This window comes from Xyrauchen texanus, chromosome 43, assembly GCF_025860055.1.
Source record: "Xyrauchen texanus isolate HMW12.3.18 chromosome 43, RBS_HiC_50CHRs, whole genome shotgun sequence".
Taxonomy (NCBI): domain Eukaryota; kingdom Metazoa; phylum Chordata; class Actinopteri; order Cypriniformes; family Catostomidae; genus Xyrauchen; species Xyrauchen texanus.
In genome coordinates this window covers 16,646,008-16,669,489 of record NC_068318.1, presented here as the reverse complement: position 1 = coordinate 16,669,489, position 23,482 = coordinate 16,646,008, and the positions used below count along the sequence as shown (strand labels likewise).

Genomic DNA, 23,482 nt, shown 5'->3' with positions numbered 1-23,482 from the left:
CTGCCATTGCCATCCCAGTCCCCTGACCTGAACCCCATAGAAACTTTGTGAGGCACTTGCCTCCTTTGGAAGGGATTCAGTCAAGCCTCGTGCTCATGCTGGCCACATGTCTGCCATGTGACTCGTGTTTGCCCTTCAGACAGTACCGGGGAGCCACTCAGGAGGGCAGGACGGTAAACGGTTCGTGGCCAAGCGAACTTCGTTCAGCCCACATAAATTATTTGGAGCTCATGACTGTATGTAAAACTCTGAATCATTTTCTGCCCCGCTTGCAGGGGCATCATGTGCTCGTTCGCTGCGACAATACTACAGCATTGGCACACATCAATCGCCAGGGCTGCATGCGCTCGCCCAAGCTTTATGCCCTAGCTCATTTTCAGGCTACAGGCTTTTAGTGTGGAGCAGGCGGCACTTCCTGTCGTTAAGCACGGCCCATGTTACAGGCATTTTGAACCGGGGCGCGGACCTTCTGTCGAGGGGGAACCCACTCTACGGAGACTGGCGACTTCACCCCGAGATAGTGGGCATGTTGTGGGAAAGATTCGGACAGGCGAACATAGATCTCTTCGCCTTGCGTGAAAACTCCCATTGTCCTATATTCTTCTCGCTAAAGGACGAGGACGCGCCCTCGGCATGGACGCACTAGCCCACCCGTGGCCCAAAGTGCTGCTCTACGCATTTCCTCCCCTGTGCCTATTAATACCTACCCTGGCCAGGGTGAGAGAGTAGGGCATGTCCCTAATTTTGATAGCACCCAGGTGGCCCAAGGCACCATGGCTGGCAGAGATAATTCCTCTTCTGCATGCCCAACCGTGGCCCCTCCCTCTACGCACAGACCTGTTGTCTCAGGCTAAAAGGGAAATATATCACCCACACCTGGACAGGGTGGCTCTTTGGGCTCATTTAAGCTCGATGGGGCTTCCACCACGGGTGGTTGCCACTATACAGAACGCTAGGGCCTCCTCCACAAGGTCCCTATATGACTGTAAGTGGCAAGTGTTTGAAGGGTGGTGTGATGGGCGTGGTTCCACATCATATCAGTGTTCAGTCTCTGATATTTTTTGTTTTTTACAAAACCTTATGGATAAAGGCAGGTCTTTTTCCACTATTAAGGTCTACCTGGCAGCTATTTCCGCTTGTCATTTTGGGTTTGACGGCTCAACAGCAGGGCAGCACCCACTCATTCATAGATTTATGAAGGGTGCCCGCCGTTCTCTCCCAGTTACTAGGAAAAATGTTCCTGATTGGGACCTCTCCATGGTGCTGGAGGCTTTATGTTAGCCACCTTTTGAGCCCCTGGGAAGCATTTCCCTAAAATTGGTGTCTTTCAAGACAGCATTGCTCCTGGCTTTAGCATCAGCTAAACGTGTCAGTGACCTGCATGCACTCTCTGTTCATTCCTCGTGCACTAAATTATCTCTTAGTGTAGATAAGGTTTTCCTTAAGCCTAACCCGGCCTTTATGCCAAAATGCTTCCCAGCATTCTCGTGTGAGGTAATGGAGCTTTCCGCTTTTCACCCTCCTCCTTTTTCATCTGCGGAGGATCAAAGGCTGAATGGTCTGTGTCCGGTCCGTGCCCTGCGGGCTTACTTGGATAGGACCAGTGCTTTTCGGAAGAGTAATCAGCTCTTTATCTCTTGGGCTCCCCCTCACTTGGGGAATCCCATTTCTAAGCAACGCCTCTCCCATTGGCCTGTGGAAGCTATAATTTTGGCTTATGAATCTAGGGGAGTGCTGCCTCCAGAAGGCATCAGAGCCCACTCCACGAGGGGCATGGCCGCCTCTTGGGCTCTGTTCAGGGGAGTTTCATTGCAGGACATCTGTTCTGCTACCAGCTGGGCTTCGCCCCATACGTTTGCACGTTACTACCGGCTGGATGTTACCAGGACCCCGGTAGCTCGTTCTGTCTTGGGGGTGGGTTCTTCATAGCCCCTCCCCTGTTAGCTCCTTTTCTTTATATATATAAAGTAAGAAAAAGGGGTAATGGGCCGGTTGGCACATTCATGTCACCAAGCATGCATTAACATTCCTGCCTGGGTGTTGTCTTTACTGTATGCTGCTGGGCTGATTTTTATGTTTGTGCCACTAACATGTTACTTATGCTCTACCTGTACACAGTTCTCACTTGTGTTCTTCAGAGTTGCCATGTGTGTGATTATGGGACGTGTCAAGCACCGCCTCCTTGGGGCGACCATTCCCTTAACTGGCTCACTGTGAGTGTATTGTGCAATCGGAGAGCTGTCCATGTCTCCCATAGGTGGATCTCGAACACGAGATGATTAAAGAGAACAATAGGTTACTCACGTAACCCTGGTTCTCTGAAACATCAAGTGGAGAGATCCACCAAGCTTGCCCAGCTTGCTGCACGAGAAGCGAATACACTTACTGAGGAGCAGCAGCGCGTGCAGGTCGTTATATGCTCTTAGGTAAGGGGGTGGGTTCTGCAGAGGTCAGTTACGGATGCCTTTCCCATAGGTGGATCTCTCCACTCTATGTTTCAGAGAACCGGGATTACGTGAGTAACCTATTGTTTTATTCAAGACATTGTTGGTGTCTTGGGCCTCAAAATAAAGCTCTTTCCTGTCATATTGATGATGAAGGATTTAGAGAGATCATATCAGTGCTGAATGAAAGCTCTAAGATTTTTTAGAAGCCCTTGTATGACATTTATAATATTTCAAGTGTGTGACTGGGATTAACGTGGATCCAAATCACACACTGTATGTGCCAGACACTGCTGTCTTTTGATTAGGAGTATGAAATATGTAAATGTGTGTGTGTGTGTGTGTGTGTGTGTGTGTGTGTGAGTGAGTGAGTGAGTGAGAGAGAGAGAGAGAGAGAGAGAGAGAGAGAGACTCCTTTACTTTCACACTCCTTTATTTATCTCATTTACAGTACCTCTTAAACCAAAACTGTTCATGAAAAATCAATTTCTTATACATAAAAAGAGCACATCAATAATAATAATAATAATAATAATAATAAAATAATTAATGTAGTATTCCTTACATATACTACAGTTACAATTATTACTAGTTGGGCTGTTAATCGATTAACATTTTTAATTTTATAAATTTTATAAATGTCATACAAGGGCTTCTAAAAAATCTTAGAGCTTTCATTCAGCACTGATATGATCTCTCTAAATTACATGGTGTCCTGATTAATTATTCGCATATACAAATATTTGCTGAGAAAGCCCCTCATATAACAATAATTCAATATATAATGCTGAAATAATGATACATAGTTATCTTTAAATATTTACATATATGTATATTAGGGCTGTCAATCGATTACAATTTTTAATCGAATTAATTACATGGTGTCCCGATTAATTAATCGTGATTAATCGCATATACAAATATTTGCTGAGAAAGCTCCTAGCAATAATTCAATATATAATGATTATGCATATTTATATCAATATATAATTATACATAGTTATCTTTAAATATTTAAAAATGATATATATACCTCTCTTGACTAACACTGGCTTACTTAACCTATCTCCTATCTTCCACACTATAGATGCTCCTGAATATAAATGTTTAATACAAGAAGTACAATTTATGCCAAAACCAAAAGCTTTTAGAGTTTCAAAGAGATAACAATAATCAACCCTATCAAAGGCTTTCTCTTGATCAACTGAAAGTATTCCTATATCTTCATTATTCCCATTAGCCACCTCAATTACATCCCATAACAGAAATCAATTTTTGCATTATTGTACGATTTGGCACGCAATAATTTGGTAATTATTTATCACATATTCTAAGAACTGTTTCAATCCATTTGAAAGACACTTTCGCAAAATGTTATAATCTGTACAAAGAAATGAGATTGGTCTCCAATTCTTTTAACTTACCCAAGTCACCTTTCTTAGGTATTAATGTCAATACAGCTCTTTTACAACTGCTTGGCAATTATGTATTTTTTTCCATAAGACAACTTGTAGACCTCAAACAAATATTATTTTAGAAAACTCTATTTGAAGTCCATCTATGCCTGGCGTCCAACCAATAGAACCAAGAGTTGTTGCACAGATTTTGACATTTCTCCCAGCTTTAATTATTTTTCAAGGCATTATCTCTGAACATCATTCAACTTTAGCACGTCCTTTAGTAAACTGTTCATGCAGTCAACAACACAATCTGTCTTCTGAATTTTTGCAAACAATATCATGATTTTCTGTCTTGATAGAATTCTCGCACTTCAGACGGCTTGCCGGTGAATTTATTTCACTTTATACAGTTGATCATCTCCATTCTGAGAAATAATGTCTGACATTTCTGAAAAATTGTCATCACCTATCTCAACTGTTTTCTCAGTGGTACTATTTGTCCCCGTCTGTGACAATTTTTTTTGCAACATCTCCATCACTTTTAAAGCTCATTACTAAATCATGTTGCACAGTTTCCTTTCAGTTTTTCCACTCCAACTTCATCCCTGATACACGCCACAATTTCCTCACCACATCCATCACAATTTCCTCCTGACTTTTCTGCATTTCGTCCTGTACGATTTCATTTTCATTGTTCTCAGTCTCATCCAAATCTTTTCTTTTGTCTGTTTTCATTTCATTCTCTACTGGTGCGCTCGGCCCAGCCATTTCAGAATCAATTGGATTTTCATTATTTTCATTGAGAGTCTTTTGTGGGCATTTTTTTATATTTTTTTTTTGCCCAATGTCTCTGCATTCAAAGCATTTTAAGCTTCCAGTACCTGCATAGATCATATAGAATTTACTTTCATGTACAATACAAAAAGAGATATCCGAAGTTGGCGAGTCCAGAAACATAAACACTTGATGTCTAAACGAGTGTGTATCTGGCAAGAATACATCTCTATTTTGTGTCTTTTGGATATTCTGCATGACAGTTCTTTCTGTTTCTCTCTGTCTCTCGCTATGTCTCTCTATCTCTTTCTCTCTCTCTCTCTCTCTTATTATTTGTTTTACAGTAGTATTAATGAAACTTTGTTTCTAGTAAGTAACGTCACTCGTGGATGTAACAATAGCTTTGTGAGGGAGATATGAGCTTATATTCTCACTCTGAGAAGAACAGCGGTTCTTTGAAGAGAGTTCGTGTGTGTGTGACGCTAGTGCTATTTTGCCTCATTTAGGTTTCACCAAAACCCTCGGCAGGAGTGGAAAAGTAATGAGCCCTAAACACTGACTCCTCCTAATTTTATTTCATGTTATTTCATTTGATTTTATGCTATTTATTTCTCCCTTTCCACAGAGCGCTTTAGCACAGCGAGTGCTTGCGGCTACGCTAAATTGTCAAATTACCATTATGAAACAGCACAAACAGGGTATTAGCAATCATGAGCTATTGCCACGCTGCCACCTCTCGAGCGTTTGAAAGGTACAGAGCGCAGACGTCTGCTTGTGATTTGCACCGCATGTGGCGTGACTCTACGTTAATGGACCTCAGTTTGAATATTTAAAGTGCCTACAAAAAAAGAAGATGGTGGGTCAAAGTAGACGTGCAATCACCAAGGAGTGAAAGAAAGAGAGAGAATATGTCAGCAAGTGCAGCATTTTCACTAAACCCAACTGATTAAACAGCTTACAGAACTCAGAGAACACAGAAATAATACCTAGATTAAGTATTTATTAAGTTAATAAATACGATTGTTAGAGACTCTATGAGGTCAAAATTGGGCTTTTGAGGCTATAAACTTTGAGGGCATTAATATGTGTGTTTATATTGTGTTTGTGCTACATTGTTTACACTTTCAGGGGAATCAACATATGAACAATTCACTTATAATTGTCCATGCATATTAAGCTTGAGAAGTAAAAAGCATTTTAACTTAAAAATTACACATCACCTTTAATGGTGGAGTGTGTAATGTCTGTGCTACTAGTGGCACCAAATGGAATTACAAAAGTAAAGTGTTTACCAAACAACCTTTACCAACACCCCCCTCAGACTCATCACGCCCTTTTGTATTCTCGGATTCCATATGAACAAATAGGCCATTCGAAATAAAAGATGATAAACGTTTAAAGTCTTAATTAATAGGGTTGGAAAACGTAAGGATTTTTACGATTCCGTTTCTGATTCCTCTTAACTATTCCAGTTCCTTAACAGTTCCAGTAATGATTCCAGTAATTCTTTTAGTACTTTTTTAAAATAATTATTTAGAAAGAGAAATGCAGTTGTTATTGCATTTACTACCCTCAGCTGTCTGTTACGAATGGAGGCAGCGAAGCAGATGAGGAGATGCGGATCCAATCGCAGTTCAACTTTATTAAGTAAACAAACAGGCAAAACACGGGAACAAATGAAAAACCCTCAATGGGGAAATAAAACATAAAACTAGAAAACACGGGCAGGGAACACATACCAGGCTAACAACAACATTCAATGAACGACAAGGGGTGAACAAAAAGCAGGGCTTAAATACACAGTGAGTGATGACTGAATGAGATACAGGTGAAAACAATGAACAAAATGGCAGTGAAGATGGCAAGTGGATTCTGGGAAGTGTAGTTCTAAACAATGACAAGTGAACACGAAGGCTAACCAAAAGACAAAAGTGAAAACTAAGGAATGCAAAGGTGGCAGACAAAGGGCAACAGTGAAACAAGACAAGGAATTCCTAACATAGCCCCCCCTCAAGGATCGGATTCCAGACGATCAACATAAAACAAAAAATGTCCATTGACTGGGGGGGGGAGCTTGTGGTGGGCAGATAGACCAAGGGGGGCAACGACGGGCAGACAGGCAGTCCAGGGGGCAACGAAGGGTAGACAGGAAGTCCAAGGGGGCACAAAGGGCAGGCAGGAAGTCCAAGGGGGCACACAGGGTAGACAGGAAGTCCAAGGGGGCACAAAGGGCAGGCAGGAAGTCCAAGGGGGCACAGATGGCAGGCAGGAAGTTCAAGGGGGCACAAAGGGCAAGGACAGGTTCAGGTGGTCTGGGAGCTGGCCACCGGGCAAGGACAGGTTTGGGGAACCTGGGAGGAGGCCACTGGACAGGGACTGGGTCAGGAGGCCTGGGAGGAGGGCACAGGACAGGGACTGGGTCAGGAGGCCTGGGAGGAGGCCACAGGACGGGAACAGGGTCAGGAGGCCTGGGAGGAGGCCACAGGACAGGCACTGGGTCAGGAGGCCTGGGAGGAGGCCACAGGACAGGGACCGGGTCAGGAGGCCTGGGAGGAGGCCACAGGACAGGGACCGGGTCAGGAGGCCTGGGAGGAGGCCACAGGACAGGGACCGGGTCAGGAGGCCTGGGAGGAGGCCACAAAGGCAGTGACCTGGAAGGCTCTGGCGGTGAAGCCGTAGGAGGCTCGGGAGGCAGAGCCGAGGGAGGAGGAACCATGGAAAGCTTGGGAGGCTCAGGGGGCGGAGCCACAGGAGGCTCGGGAGGCGGAGCCGTATGAGGCTCGGGAGGCTCAGCTGAGGGAGGCTCTGGAGGCTGAGGGAGGCTCTGGAGGCGGAGCTGAGGGAGGCTCTGGAGGCTCAGAGGCCTCAGGGGGCGGAGCCGAGGGAGGAGGACCATGGAAAGCTCGGGAGGCAGAGCCGTGGGAGGCTCAGGAGGCAGAGCAGAGGGAGGCTTGAGAGGCAGAGCCCTGGGAATCTCGGGAGGAGGAGCCCTGGCAGACTCAAGAGACTTGAGAGATGGAGCCCTGGGAGGCGGAGCCCTAGGAGGCTTGGGAGGAGGAGCCCTGGGTGGCTCGGGAGACTTGAGAGGCGGAGCCCTGGAAGGCCCGAGAGGCTTGAGAGGTGGAGCCCTGGAAGGCCCGAGAGACTTGAGGGGTGGAGCCCTGGGAGGCTCGAGAGACTTGAGGGGTGGAGCCCTGGGAGGCTCGAGAGGAGCCCTGGGAGGCTCGGGAGGAGCCCTGGGAGGCGGAGCCCTGGGAGGCTCGGGAGACTTGAGAGGCGGAGCCCTGGAAGGCTCAATAGGAGCCCTGGAAGACTCGAGAGGCGGAGCCCTGGGAGGCTCGAGAGGCTTGAGAGGCGGATCCCTGGGAGGCTCGAGAGGCGGAGCTCTGGAAAGCTCGAGGGGCGGAGCTCTGGGAAGCTCGAGGGGCGGAGCTCTGGGAAGCTCGGGAGGCGGAGCTCTGGGAAGCTCGAGGGGCGCAGGCTCTAGGACGGACATGACCATTGGCGCTGGCTTTTGGTCAGTCCAGGCTATTGGCATTATCCCAGGAACGGTCGAGGCTACAGGCGCTGGCTCAGGGACGGTCGAGGCTACAGGCGCTGGCTCAGGGACGGTCGAGGCTACAGGCGCTGGCTCAGGGACGGTCGAGGCTACAGCGCTGGCTCAGGGACGGTCGAGGCTACAGCCGCTGGCTCAGGGACGGTCGAGGCTACAGCCGCTGGCTCACGGACCTCTGAGGTGACAGGCACTGGCTCACTGACTGTGGTATGCGCTGGCTCACTGACCTCTGAGGTGACAGGTACTGGCTCACTGACCTCTGAGGCGACAGGCTCTGGCTGGGTGACTGTGGTATGCGCTGGCTCACTGACCTCTGAGGTGACAGGTACTGGCTGGGTGACTGTGGTATGCGCTGGCTCACTGACCTCTGAGGTGACAGGCTCTGGCTGGGTGACTGTGGTATGCGCTGGCTCACTGACCTCTGAGGTGACAGGTACTGGCTCACTGACCTCTGAGGCGACAGGCTCTGGCTGGGTGACTGTGGTATGCGCTGGCTTGGGTTCACTGACCGCTGGCAGGGCTCTGGCTCAGACCGGGCAGGCGAGGTTCTGGCTGACCGTAGCTGACAGGGCTCTGGCTCGCAGACCGGGGCAGGCGAGGGTTCTGGCTCGCTGACCGTAGCTGACGAGGGCTCTGGCTCGCAGACCGGGGCAGGCGAGGGCTCTGGCTCGCAGACCGTAGCTGATGAGGGCTCTGGCTCGCAGACCGGGGCAGGCGTGTGCTCTGGCTCGCAGACCGGGGCAGGCGGAGACTGGGGAGCAGAAGCCTTTCCTCTTCTCCTCCTCCGCCGGGCGGACGAAGCTGGCAATGCTGGCTTGTTGGCCGTGGTAGGCGTGAAGGGACGAACCACGGGTGAAGGGAGATTTACCACTGTGGGAGTAGTGGCAGGGTTCTCCTCGATGACGCCCACAGTAAACGGTGAACCGCAAGCCAGCAGAGTCTCCTCCACGAACGCGTGGAGCGTCCAGCCGCGCGTTGCCTGTGGCAACCGCTCCTTGAGCACACTGTTCAGGCTTGCCCGGAAAAACCCCACCAGGTCGGAGTCAGGGTATTCGGTGGCACTCGCAATCGCGAGGAAATCGCGGATGTGGTCCTCCACCGGACGATTTCCCTGACTAAGGCTGAGCAGCTGACAGCTCGCTTTTCGAACCGCTGGATCCACGTTTGGTCGTTCGTTCTGTTACGAATGGAGGCAGCGAAGCAGACGAGGAGATGCGCAGTTCCAATCGCAGTTCAACTTTATTAAGTAAACAAACAGGCAAAACGCAAATCGCAAATCACAAAACACGGGAACCAAGGAAAAACCCTCAATGGGGAAATAAAACATAAAACTAGAAAACACGGGCAGGGAACACATACCAGGCTAACAACAACATTCAACAAACAACAAGGGGTGAACAAAAAGCAGGGCTTAAATACACAGTGAGTGATGACTGAATGAGATACAGGTGAAAACAATGAACAAAATGGCAGTGAAGATGGCAGGTGGATTCTGGGAAGTGTAGTTCTAAACAATGACAAGTGAACACGAAGGCTAACCAAAAGACAAAAGTGAAAACTAAGGAATGCAAAGGTGGCAGACAAAGGGCAACAGTGAAACAAGACAAGGAATTCCTAACAGTTACCATATAATGAGATAAATTCAGATTTGTACAGAGCAGATATAACAAATCAGAAATACATTTAATACAGTTCTTGTAAAAGGTGTATTTGTAGACCTTTTAGAGACATAATTTCAATCCAATAATAGATCCCTACTCTATATTAAATAAAATAATGTAAACCAACCAAATGTGATGGTATATTTAATTAACTCATTTATTATTTTATAAAATTCCACTTCCATTACAAAATTCAGGCTTGTGAGTCTTCAACATTTCTTAATAAATTCTGAGTTGGTCATAACTTGCACATCATTATAAGATTATTTGTAAACTGGAAGCGCTGTATGTTTTGTGCTGTAGATTCAAAAGAACCGACTCCTTTGAATAATTATTTCGGGAATCGAACTGTACCAGAAGCGTATATGTTTCGTTCTGTAAAAAGAGCCGGCTCGAGACTCGTTAGATTGGGAATTAAATACACTGGTAGAACTGTAACACTGTAAAGTCAGTATAGGGCAGCACTGCTGCAGAGATGCTCTGCTGGAGACACTGTCAGAGTATTTGAGGACAGTGTTCCAGCCACATCGGTGGAAAATTGCATGCTGTAGAACCATTAACAGAACCGAAAGTCACAAAGATCATATGATTCCAGTATTTTGTAAAGAATGGAACAAGAACCGGTTCTCAGTTCCCAACCATAGTAATAAACAAGACCACTATAACATAAACACACCGGACAGTAACCGTGCAGAGGCATCGGCTTGTCCGATAACATTGCCGGTGTTACAGTTCAGCTGTTTTTCATGTTAAAGGTGGAGTAATCGATTCCTGAGAAAGACTGTTGATATTTTAAATCAACAGCCAAACTAACACACCCCTCCTTTCAGTGGTCCTTCATAAGATCCATCCCCGAAATTCATGCTCACCCATTGTCAATGCTGTGTGATTGCATCAGTTTTGTTTGGGTCAGTTCAATCCACTTGGTGTATTTTCCCATTTACAGAGCCAGGGCAGTGTACAAACACCAGATTTTTTTTTCAGCGCAACAGAACTGACAGCTAGTGGACCGTGAAGAGATATTCACGGAATTTGACAAAAAGTGTATTGGATTGAAATTACACACTCCATTTTAAAAAAAAGCATGAAGCACAAGTGAGACTTGACTAAGAATGTGTGAGTTTGGTGTTAGCATGTTGCTAAGCTAACCAAGAAGTAAAAAAAAATATTCAGCCTTGGAATTTGTCCAAAACAAGTTATCTTAAAAAGAACATAATGTCGTAGTCTACCTACTATCTGTCTCTTCCTCTCTCTGACTCTCTCTCTCTCTCTCTCTCTCTCTCACACACACACACACACACACACTCTCTTTCTAAGTATCCTCCATGTTCAGTCAGTGCTAATTCACCCTAAAACTGATCTCAGATCAGCATTAATAGTTACAAAATGGTGCTGATGTGCAGTACTCCCAAATGACACACCATAATGTTTTTTGATCCGTATGGCAAGACAGATAGTTTTAATGTACCACAATCTGTATAAAATCAAACTTCCTCTGAGGAATGTTGTGGAGAGTCTTTTGAGGAATGAGTGTGCTGAAATGTCTCAGTTCCATTGTCCACCAATAGTGACTGATTCTCCAATGTGGCGAAATCAAGTCCATTTGTTTTTCCTCTTGTTTAGGTTGTTCAGTCACTGTAATGGTATAACGGAGAGTAGAATTTACTGCTTTGATTCAGCGGGAGGTCTTTCCCACTAAAACAAAATTTAGGGCTCACAACTAATCAGAGTCAATTAATCATTCCCACACCAACTAGTCTAACAGGGGCATCCTTCATTGTGTGTGTGTGTGTGTGTGTGTGTTTGCATGCATGTTTGTGCATATTTGTGTGTGTGTGTGTGTGCGTGCGTGCGTGTGGGCGAGCTCTCTTCCGTTCTTCCTTCCGTCCTCTTGTCTGTGTACCAGCTTGTTTAAAAAATTTCGCCTCTTTCTCACTTCAGAACTCAGAGTTCCGAGAGTTATCATCATTTTCCATCATCTGCCGAAATCAACCCTCCAACTGCATCAGAACTTCAAGACCATCCAACCCAACAAAGACTTCCTTGAACCGAACCAAGCCAAAAGACTTCAAATCATTTTGCATGCCAAGCAGCTCAACACAAATACACACTTCCAGACTTTTGCTGAAATCTGGTGCTTTATTAATATATAAATTGAATAACCGGATCTCAAATCATGTGTTAGTGCCTTTGGTGTAGTTTATTTTGCAGGGCTAATATTTGCTCAGCTACAAGTTGTCATCCGTGGTACCGAAGGTCTCGCCCTCTTAATCGAAGTGTTCCCTAGCATCAATAATGCAGGTCTGTTGAATTATTTAGTGGGACCCAGAATTTTCAAAATGGCATAGTGGGATTTTTGTCACCTCTCTGGCTGCAGCAGACTGGTGTACAAATCATTCCAAATCGCATTATTTTCCTTTACTCCCAGTTTCTCCTCCTACAGTTAGCTCTGTAACCAGACTTGGATCATTTATCCCTAGAGGATGTTGCTTAGTCCCTGTCACTCAAAACATTCAACCAATGATATGAGGAAGATAGTCAGCAAATCTGCAAAATGACATGCACTTCCTTACTTTTTACCAGCTTGCTTTCTTTTTTATGACAATTTGGGTTATAAATGTCAATATTTGGACCAGAACTAGACCAAATCTATATTTTTCAGCCTTTTGAGTGTGTCACAGTAAGAGGCAACAAATTTGAAATGTTGTTTTATATCAGTGGTTCCCAATCACAGTCTTTGTGTGTGTTTGGTTTAGTTTATTGTACAGGGCTGATATAAACTGTCCAAAGACCTTGACTCTGTGGCAACTGTCACAAAACTGTATTAAATGTGCACTGCATCTTTTCACAACTGCATGTGGACAAAACGCACAAGGTGCTTTTATGTTTATTTTTCTTGGATCTTTAAAACGAATCAGGATTCTGCAACTTCATTGTCCCACACTGCAAAACCAATTAAAACTGCATACCTTGTTGACATGTTTTAATGAGACCATGAAGCAGCTGCAGGGCTATTTGTCGATAATCACCAATATGGGTTGGGACCAAAAAAGGTTAGGAGCCACTGTTTTATATCACATTGAGTGGGTACAGTGATTCATTGATACCACACAAACATGAACATTTATGTCATAATTTACTCACACTCACATGTTGTTCCAAACTGTATGACTTCTGTAAAACACAAAATGCGATGTGATTTGAGAGAAGGAAATATTTTTATCAAATAACGACTTAAATTTAAGTCTGTTCCTCAAAGCAACTGTGGCTGCAGAAGACTTGGAAAGTTGGAATATAGCTCATAAGTCATACTGACTACTTTTATGGTGCTTTTTCATCTTATTTGTAGCTTGATAGACCCTGGACTGTGTATGATGCCATTGTAAGGGAAAGAGCAGTGTCAACATTCTGCTAAACATCTTCTTTTTGTTCCATGGAAGAAAGAGACTTTCTGGGTTTATGGGTTTGGAACAACATTTATTTAATAAATGACAGAGGTTTCATTTTACAATACATTTTATGACAAGAGTTTTGAGGATATCTGTTTACTTTTATTCTAGCTTCTGGTAAGGAAGTAGAACCAATGAATGATACATGGATGTATTTATAGGCTTCCGAAGCACTAACAAATGATTCACAGTTCACTGTGAGGTTCTTAGATTTTTTTCAGAGGGTGAAACTGAGATTTTTGAAAAGTTTAATCTCGTCTTGAGTTCTTCCTTCTTACACTTTTAGCACAGAGTTGGATTAAACTGTTATTATTCGTTACACATATCAGCATGCCAATCCAATTTCAAAAACAGTGCACGTCCCTCCTGATTGCAATAATTATCGTGCCCCCAAACCGCACCAGATTTGTTGGTGTAGAAACATGCATTTAATGTACAGAAACACAACTCGCTGCCATTTTCTTAGTCATTTTGCCCTCATTATCAGTGAAAAGCTTTATCTGAAACAATATCAGCAATTTTCCACCTTCGCTGTAATTTCAGTCTATAGCATTTCCTGTTTTTATTGTTATTATACAATAATTGGTCGGTGTGTGCCCTCAACTTTAATGACATATAAATGGAAAGCTTTGTTATAGTGGATGCTCCTGGTGCTAAAACACACCAGAAGATGGGCAAATTTAGGACTGTTTGTTTGTTTGTTCAGTCATTCATTGGGCATGGACGGGTTGTTGGGTCTGGCTAATTGGGAGTCTGTAGCAGTTTGGTCTAATCAATAGCCATTCATGAAGCAATAACATAACAGAGGATTGCAGCTCGACTAGTCTGAGAGAGACCAACATGAATTCCATAAATCTATCTAACCCAGAGGCCCTTGTGGTTACTTGTGATGTTCTGGTCTCTGTTTTCTTTTCTTTTTCTTTTTTTGTTTTGTTTTTCTTTTTTGTTTCTTTTATGATTTAGTTTTTTACCATTTAGTTTAATTCAGAAAACAAATTTTTTTGTTGTATTCATAAAGTCTTCATTTGGCACTCAAAAAAATGTTTTTTTTTTGTAAAAATGTTATTTAAAAAAAATGATTTAGTTAAGTTAAATTAGAAAGCCATTATTTTTTTTTTTCCTTTTCTAAAATTGTCTATGAACCCCCTAGCGCCTCCTTGTGGCCCATTGTTTAAAACCCTCTGGTTTAGACAGATGAGTGTTATTACCTGAGGCCTTGAATCGCATATGAGTGTAACAGGACATTGTAAATATGCTATTATGATACAGTACGTTTCATCAAAGCCATTTGTGTGGTATTAAGAGAGCTGCGTATGCAGATAGTGGATTTGGCCTGTCTATGTGGTAGAATTTTATCACAACTGTATTGTGAACCTCTGTCGTGGGTGGTGTTTGCTAAACGATAAGCACTCTTGAAAGGTTTTTTTATTTCAAGTGGCTCTTTGTTGGGAATCAGACAGATCTGAATTAGATGTTCACAACAGACAGATTAGTAAACTAGTTTGACACCCTCTTGAAACTGGACTGTTCTAATCAAATGTTTTCTCCTCCTCTGTCTTTCTCTCTTTCCCTCCTTCCAATCCTGTCTTTCTCACCCTTCCTGTCTTTCTTCCCTCATCCTCCTCATCCCTCCCTCCTCATTACGCTCTGCGATTCCAGTGGCGGCCACGAAAAACAAAGTGAGAGGTGAGTTGGATACTCCATCTTCCCTGCTGCCTGATAAATGGGGAGACACTGTTCTCAATAAGCTGAGCTGAGATAGCCGCCTTATCACTGCTCTGAGCCAGTTAGACATGGGGGTTCAGGGGAGTTATTTTTTGCTATTTACTGCCCTTCTCTATTTCTCTACTCCCAATCCTCCTCCAAATACTCCCTCTTTTTGCTTTACTTCCTAAGCCATTTTTTCCAGCTACTGTATATTTCTTGTCAACTTTATGTACTAACAGCAAAGCTTCTGAGCTTCTGAACAGTGCTGCACGTAGTGAAGCTTAGCAAGTAGTGAACAAGATATTGTAGTGTGAAAATGAAATTAAAATCAATGATATGATGATTTACATGATTTATATGAGCCGTGATAAAAAGTCCACACAGTTCATTTGAAAAGAGCCATTTCTGGGGACCAGAATATTATAGAAACTCAGCGCTGGCCACTTTAAACTTGGATCAATAAGCAACTACTTAGGAACACCCTACAGCAAACCTTTTTGAACAGGCAGAACATTAAAAAATATATTTAATAAGTAAAACTGCAACATACTGTAGATCAGAGACATGTTACTTGAAAGAAATGTTTATTTTTATTTTTTTACAGTACATTGACAAAAATTGAGGACACATCTTACCTTATATATTTTAGTTTTGTAAATTAAAGTTGAATTCTTCTTGACAAAAAATATTTCTGATGTCTGAAAAAATATTTCATTATTTGTGGCCGCACAAATATATTTAATATTCTTACATTTAAAAGCTTCATTACTAATTGTATATTTACAGTAGCTCTGGAGCTCGATCATTCATACATCATATATCTTGACTAACTACTGGTGTCCAAATGAAATTGTTTGCCAAGCAGTGTGAGTCACCTACAGCTGTATGCATTTCAAACACTGTTGAAAAGTGTTGACAAAGGATTTTTTTATAAGATTTCACTTGCATTATATCAAGGCTCACGACTAAGTGTTTACTTTATGCAGAGCTGCCTATAAACTGACCCTGTGGTTTACTGTATTCAGTTCCGCTTATATTGTGACAGTGCGTCCTTCAGACCACGGCTGTATAATTTCATGGTTCCTGTTTGCCACATAGTTAGACATTACATATAAAAGACACTTCTTATTCACCCACAAATAAACACACATTTATTTAGCTATATAATAAAGGACATGAATACTGCAAGCTGGCATAACACAGTAACTACACATATTTTCAGTTGACCAAAGTCAAATCTTTTAGACTATAATCTCTCCTGTGACAGATGGATTTGGCTCAATTCTGCTCAGATTCAGAGGAAATGGAATGTCAAATTTGCAGTAACTACAAAATCCATGCTGAAACCAAGTTACATTGAAGTCATTATTTTTCCAGTTAAGTGTTTGATGTAGAATATGTTGCATGAATATTTTTTTTTTTATTTATTTATTAATACTACAGATTATTCCAAACCGTACCCCAAAAATAAAATGTTTGGTGTTTTTTTAATTTAAGAAAGAATGAATGTACTGGATATTTTAGAAATCATCTTTCCAATTGAGGACGTCCCTAGTTGTCAGATTTAGCTAACTTATAACAATATCTAAGTAAACCTAAACACAAACAGTCACACAAAGTCAATACATTCCAACAGCTATATTTAACTCAACAATAGCCAGTTGATTCATAAGTATGCATTATTGTAAAAAGTGAAAATCTGCATGTGACATTTGTTTGCTGTCCCAAAAGTCCACCTGATTTTTTGTGGAAGAAAAACTATCACCTGCAAATATTTGGACTCTGTATGAAATGAGACCTACATGTATGCATACAGAATGAACTGTACGCTATCAGTGACTGAGTTCTCCAAACCAGCTGCTCACCTCATGAATAATGCATGATTCGTACTCTTCACACACTCACCTCAAATGACAATTTTACCTGTGTGCCATCTGCCTTCTATGGGACCCTTTGCCGCTTCCTGCATAGCCTTGTCTCGGCATGTGTGTGTGTGCACGCTTAGCAAGTTACAGAGTTCTTTTTGTCGACAGCACTTCCATAGGCAAGCTTGATCTGCACAGAGGCATCGTTCCCTTTTGTGCAGTAAATTACAGAATTAAAAAGCGAGAAAAAAAGACTTGCTACAATAAAGCAACTGTGATTGGGATGTTTGTTTACAATGGCAAGAGCGAATGAAAGTGGAACCACTGAGGCCAGTTCATTTGTTGTTTGCTAATTGATTAGACTTCTCTAAATCAGAAATTGCACTGTCTTGTAAAAAATCTTGTCCTGCACTGTAGTGTTGGGTTTCAGTCCACCTTAGTTAACAATTAAGTCCAAAATGGGCCGGGTCAGACTCAAGACCATAACAGGCCGAGTCCGAGTTGAGTCCAAATTAATCTGTTCATGAATCTGAATTAAAATTGTAACTGTAAACTCAACATCACTATTTTATGCTTATTTTAAACTTCACAACTAAGAAAAAACAGTTTGTCAATGTAAAAGTAACAAAAATACCTCTGTTGCATTTCATATATATATATTTTGATTAGTGTCCTGCTGAACAGACTTCAAAGTGGTTTCAGAATGAAAGCATATGCTTTAAGTGTATGAAGACAAAACTGTCCTTAAACACACACCTTACTGTGTTCTGTTGACATTTCAATTATTTGTTGCTTTTTCCCCTCCACATAAACATAGACTAAAGAAAATGAAAGCTGCATTAGTCATTACAAACAGTGTTATTATGTTTTGAATTTTTATTTCATTTTTATTTCTACTTCATTTTAAATTTTTCAATTAAATGTAATTGTTTCATCTAAAATTATCCCCATCTAAAAAAACTAATATTTCTGAAAAATATTTTTTTTTCTATCTGCCGACTTATTTGGGAAATATAATTTAGCTCTTCTTTAACCACAAAAACAGGGAGAATAATAATTTTATAATTAATAATTTTGAGCTAAAAAAATACTCTTTACTCTTTAAAGGAGCAACCTTGTCTCTTATGTGACAGTACCGACATTTTTGCCAAATTATATTGCATAATTCCATACATGTATTGCGGAAGTTCCAAGGTGAAATGTACAATGTGTGTGTGGCGCTAAAAGCAAGTAAAATTTTCTACCAAACAGATGAGGTTAAGGTTAATGCTCTAATACGTTTTTAATCAACAAAATCTACCTCTTTACCCTAAACCTAAACCTAACTAATAGTGTCATAACGAGCAAATGTGAGATGAAAAACACAATTGCACAAGTATGGTTTCGGTACAGCAGGGAAAACAAAGAATCTATATTTAAATTCTTTATTTTGAAAACACAGGTCCCGTGTTGCTCCGCAATGTTTGTGTTGTACGTTTTATGTTGTTTTAAAATTGGTTTCATGCATGCTAAAATATGTAATCATTTGTGTACTGTACTAAAGGCCCTGTATCCGTTTGGTTTGGCATGAATACAGGTACTGTTGCAGCCGTAATATTATTGCATAGTTTCGAGGGAATCTTTTATGTCCACGCTTTTGGAGATTATTTTGCTGTAACAACCGTCTGACTGTACATTATCCCATATAATGGCATTGTTTAAGGCATAGGGGAAAAGTATAGGTTTATGAACTGATAATCTGCAGTTTTACTAGTGGTTTGTGTGAAAGGGAAGGATAGTCATTGAAGTTGTAGTGCCTTGAGTGTTCATTTGACCAGGAAACTGACACTGTACTTACAGTAAATGTAGCAATGTAAAAATAATTTTGCAAAAATCTAGGTTAGTAACGTGATTCTTTGAGGCCAGATTGCAAAGGAGCATGAAAAATCTGGTTTAAATTTTCAAATCCCCTTTAAAATTGCATGCAATATTATAAAACATGTGTTTGGCTGAAGGGAAAGAATATCCTGAATCCAATAAATTTTGTTTAGTGTTTGTGTCCTTCTCAAATCGTATCAAAAGTATTTTCTCAGTGATGGTCTTTTTGCTGACAAAATGCCATACTGATGATAATCATGACAAAAACAAGCACAACACTTTCCAAAGTTACAAAATAAACAGACATGAGGGCATTTTTAAGAGAAGAAATCTGATGCCAGTAAACGAGGAAGGCGATTCACTCTGTAGTATATTTTGGGCAGAAGAACACACAATTTCTATGCAAAATGACTTGAATCCAGGAGCTACGCTGATGTTTCCTTCCAAGTTATTGAAACTAAGACACAGATAGGCCCCCAAAATTCCTCAACATTACAAATTAAAGACTCTGCCCTGCTGACGCCCAACAGTCTACACAAAATCATGCGTTGAGAAAGACAGGGCCCTGTGTCCAACTGATTCAAGCAGCTCGAAGGGAGGTCTCTGGAGTCCTGCCAAGACTATCGAGAGATCCCAGGAGGGAACTAGGCCTGGCCGGGAGGGATTCAACCTCCGGGCGCCTCTCAGGAACCTGAGGATCAGGTCGTGCTTACCCAGAGATTTGCCGTCTACAGGATCGTGGTGGGCGGCAATAGCGGCAACATACACCTTGAGGGTGGACGGGGACAGCCTCCTGTCCAGCCTCTCCTGTAGGAACAGAAGCACTGACCTAATCACGCATCTCTGCGTGGTCTTCAGCTCGGGAAGAGCACCAATCTGCGAACAAGCGCCACTTTAGGGCGTAAAGGTGCCTGGTAGAGGGGCTCTGGCTTGGTTAAGTGTATTCTAGCGATCGGCCGGTAAGCCGGCTAGCTCTTCCGTGTCCCGGTCCAGGGACCAGACGTGGAGGTTCCAGAGGTCTGGGCGCGGGTGCCAGAGCGTGCCCGTCCCTGAGAGAGGAGGTCCTTTCTCAGAGGAATTAGCCAGGGAGGAGCTGTCGCGAGGAGCCTGAGTTCCGAGAACCAAGTCCGAGTGGGCCAGTAGGGGGCCACCAACGTGACTTGCTCCTCGTCCTCCCTGACCTTGCACAGCACCGGTGCAAGAAGGCTCACTGGGGAAATGCGTACTTGCGCAGCCCGGAGGGCCAGCTGTGTGCCAGCTGCGTCTGTCCCGAGGGAGCCTCTGTTAGGGCGTACCAGAGCGGGCAGTGGGAGGTTTCCTGGGCGGCAAACAGGTCTACCTGGGCCTTGCCAAACCGTTCCCAAATCAGCTGGACCGAGTGGGGGTGAAGCCTCCACTCCCCGCCGGGCAGGCGTTGTCGTGATAGCGCGTCCGCTACGACGTTGAGCTTGCCGGGGATGTGAGTGGCACACAACGACCTAAGTCGCTGCTGGCTCCATAGGAGGAGACTGCGGGCGAGTCGTGACATTTGGTGGGAGCGTACGCCGCCTTGACGATTTATGTACGCCACCACCGCGGTACTGTCCGATCTCACGAGGACATGTTTGTCTCGAACTAACGGGAGGAACTTCCTGAGAGCAAGAAGGACGGTCAGCAACTCCAGGCAGTTGATGTGCCAATGCAGCGGGGCCCCTTTCCAACGGCCCGCTACTGCGTGCCCGCTGCACACGGCACCCCACCCGGACCGGGAGGCATCGGTTGTGACCAGAACACGTCGGGACACCTGCTGCAGGGGCACTCCTGCCCGTAAAAAGCAGAGGTCTGTCCAGGGTCGGAGTGTTTTGAGGCAGGCGGGGGTGATTCTTACCCGATGCGTGCCGTGGTGCCATGCTTGTCTCTGTACTCGAGTCTGGAGCCAGTGCTGGAGTGGTCTCATATGCATCAACCCCAGCGGTGCGACCGCCGCGGAGGACGCCATGTGCCCCAGGAGCCTCTGGAAAAGTTTTAGAGGGACCACTGTGCCTGGCTTGACTGAAGCGAGGCAGTCCAGCACCGACTGAGCACGCTCGCTCGTGAGACCTGCTGTCATTGAGACTGAGTCTAACTCCAGCCCGAGAAAAGAGATGCTCTGAACCGGAGTGAGCTTGCTCTTTTCCCAGTTGACCTGAAGCCCCAGACGGCTGAGGTGCCGGAGCACCTGGTCTCTGTGTGTGCATAGTAACTCTCGAGAGTGTGCTAGGATGAGCCAGTCGTCGAGGTAGTTGAGTATGCGGATGCCGGCTACTCGTAGCGGGGCAAGGGCCGCCTCTGCGACCTTCGTGAAGACGCGAGGGACAGAGACAGGCCGAAGGGAGGACTTTGTACTGAAACGCCTGGCCGTCGAACGCGAACCGTAAGAAGGGTCGGTGTCATGGCAGAATTGAGATGTGGAAGTACGCGTCCTTCAGGTCTACCGCTGCGAACCAATCTAGATGCTGAACACCAGCCAGAATATTTCTCTGCGTGAGCATTTTGAACGGGAGTTTTAACAAGGCCCGATTAACAAGGTCCAGGATTGGTCGTAAGCCGCCGCCTTTCTTGGGTACAATGAAGTAAGGGCTGTAGAAACCCTTCCTCATTTCGGTTGGAGGGACGGGCTCTACCGCGCCCTTGGCTAAGAGGGTCGCGATTTCCGTGCGCAGGGAACTGGCATGATCGCCGTGTACTGCGGAAAAAACGGACGCCCCTGAAGGGGGGCGGCGGGAGCCGGGCAAACTGAATTGCGTAACCGAGTCGAATGGTCCGGTGCAGCCAGCGTGATGCATTGGGAAGCGAAAGCCACGCTTCCCAGCTCTGCGCTAAGGGCACCAAAGGGACGAGTATTTTGGACGTACCCGGCAGGGCCTCGTAGCGGGGCGGAACAGGTAATGCAGCGTCGGGCGGCTTCGTTGCGGCCTGAGGCTGAGGTGCTGAGAATAGACTCAAAGCACTTACCTTGCTCCGCGCACCCGGCAGGGGGCGGGTTCGTGACTGAGGAGGAGGTCTGATGCTGGCGTCCTCTGGACTCGTCTGAACCGGCAAATTAAAAAACAAAGGATTCTCCTCCCGGCCCTCCACCGGGGGACGGATTGGTCTTACCACCTCCGGAGCTAACGTCTTCGGCTCTGGGTCGGCTGTCTCAGGAACGCTTGGGAGCCTTCCGGGTCCTAGAGGGGGTTCGTGAGACAGGGGGCGTGCGCCGCCTGCGGAGTGCTCAACACTGGGGCTGAGAGCTGGGCCCGGGTTGAGGCAGAGCAGGAGCTGGTTTCTTCGCAGGGGGACGCCCTCGGCGGGCAGACGGGGCAGGGCCCGTAGCGGCAGGTCTGCGGCGGGGCATGATGTGGGAGATGGCCTCCGTCTGCTTCTTCACCGCGGAGAACTGTTGGGCGAAGTCCTCGACGGTGTCACCGAAAAGGCCAATCTGGGAGACAGGTGCGTCCAGGAAGCGATTCTTGTCAGCCTCATGCATCTCGACCAGATTGAGCCAAAGATGGCGTTCCTGGACCACTAGGGTGGCCATCGTCTGTCCGAGTGCCTGCGCTGTGGCCTTCGTCGCTCTCAGGGCGAGGTCGGTCGCTGAGCGCAGTTCCTGCAGCACATCAGGATCAGGTCCACCCCCGTGCATGTTTTTTGAGAGCTTTGGCCTGGTGGACTTGCAGGAGGGCCATCGCATGCAGGGCGGAGGCAGCGCGTCCAGCCGCACTGTAGGCCTTCGCGTTAAGCGAGGATGTTGTCCTACAGGGCTTGGATGGGAGTACGGGGCGACCGCGCCAGGAGGTAGGGCTACCGGGGCATAGATGGTGCACAACTGCCCTATCGACCTGGGGAATCGCGCCGTATCCGTGGCGCTCTCCGCCGTCGAGGGTGGAGAGAGTGGAGCGGTTGGCACCTAGACGAGCGGAGAGCGGGGCTCTCCACGTGAGCGTCAGCTCATCATGCACCTCCGGGAAAAGCGGGACCGGGGGGATGCGAGGCCGCGAACGGCGCGCTGCCCCCAGGAACCAATCATCCAACCGTGAAGGCTGTGGGGAGGATGGAGGGTTCCAATCCAACCCCACGCTCACGGCGGCCCGGGAAAGCACGTCGGCCTCAGCCTGGGCCTGCTGGCCCGAAGGCGGCAGTCCAGGGGAGTCCTCGGCATCAGACACCGCACTCTGCGATGCAGCGGCGAGCTCATCCGCTTCGGACTCGGGAGGATAGACGGCCGGGCCGTGAGGCGAGCCGCTATCGCCGCGAGCATGGACGGGGACCAGCGAGCGTGTCGGGGAACGGGAGGTTCGCGGGGGGCTACCCGGCGAAACTGCACCCGCTGCCGCCCCCAAATCGCCCCCAGCGCCAACCGCATCGTCCTCAATCCCGGGGAAGAAGGAGCAATGTGGGGTGCTTCTGTTGAAGGCAAGCCGTGACCGCAACGTGGTCATGGTCATGTTCTCGCAGTGAGAACATGAACCATCCACAAACGCCGCCTCGGTGTGGCCCAAACACACGAGACAGCGCCTGTGGCCGTCTGAAGCAGAGAGGCTTCTACCGCATCCAGGAACGACACAGGGGCGGAAAGGCATCTTGAAAAAGACGCGTCCTTAAAAGGACGTTCAACGCCGCTGTGTTTGCTCTTTTAGAGAAATTTGCTCTTTTACAGGAAATGTGCTCTTTTAATACACAGTGTGTGTGTGTGTGTCTGTCTGCGCTGTCGAAGCGCTCAGGGGCAACAATGCACGCCGTGCAAAGTACAGAGAAAGCCGCTGTTGTGC

At 45.6% G+C, this 23,482-nt stretch overlaps 1 protein-coding gene across 2 annotated transcripts in view; it reads left to right on the top strand.

The window, feature by feature from the left end:
* The window catches only part of LOC127635447 (cell adhesion molecule 2-like), a 558,530-nt gene that overhangs the window by 412,485 nt on the left and 122,563 nt on the right, over positions 1 to 23,482 (top strand). For both annotated transcript variants that reach the window (XM_052115510.1, XM_052115509.1), the window contains exon 3: positions 14,944 to 14,970. In XM_052115510.1, coding sequence (XP_051971470.1) covers positions 14,944 to 14,970 — 27 coding nt within the window. The remainder of the gene's footprint in view (positions 1 to 14,943; positions 14,971 to 23,482) is intronic.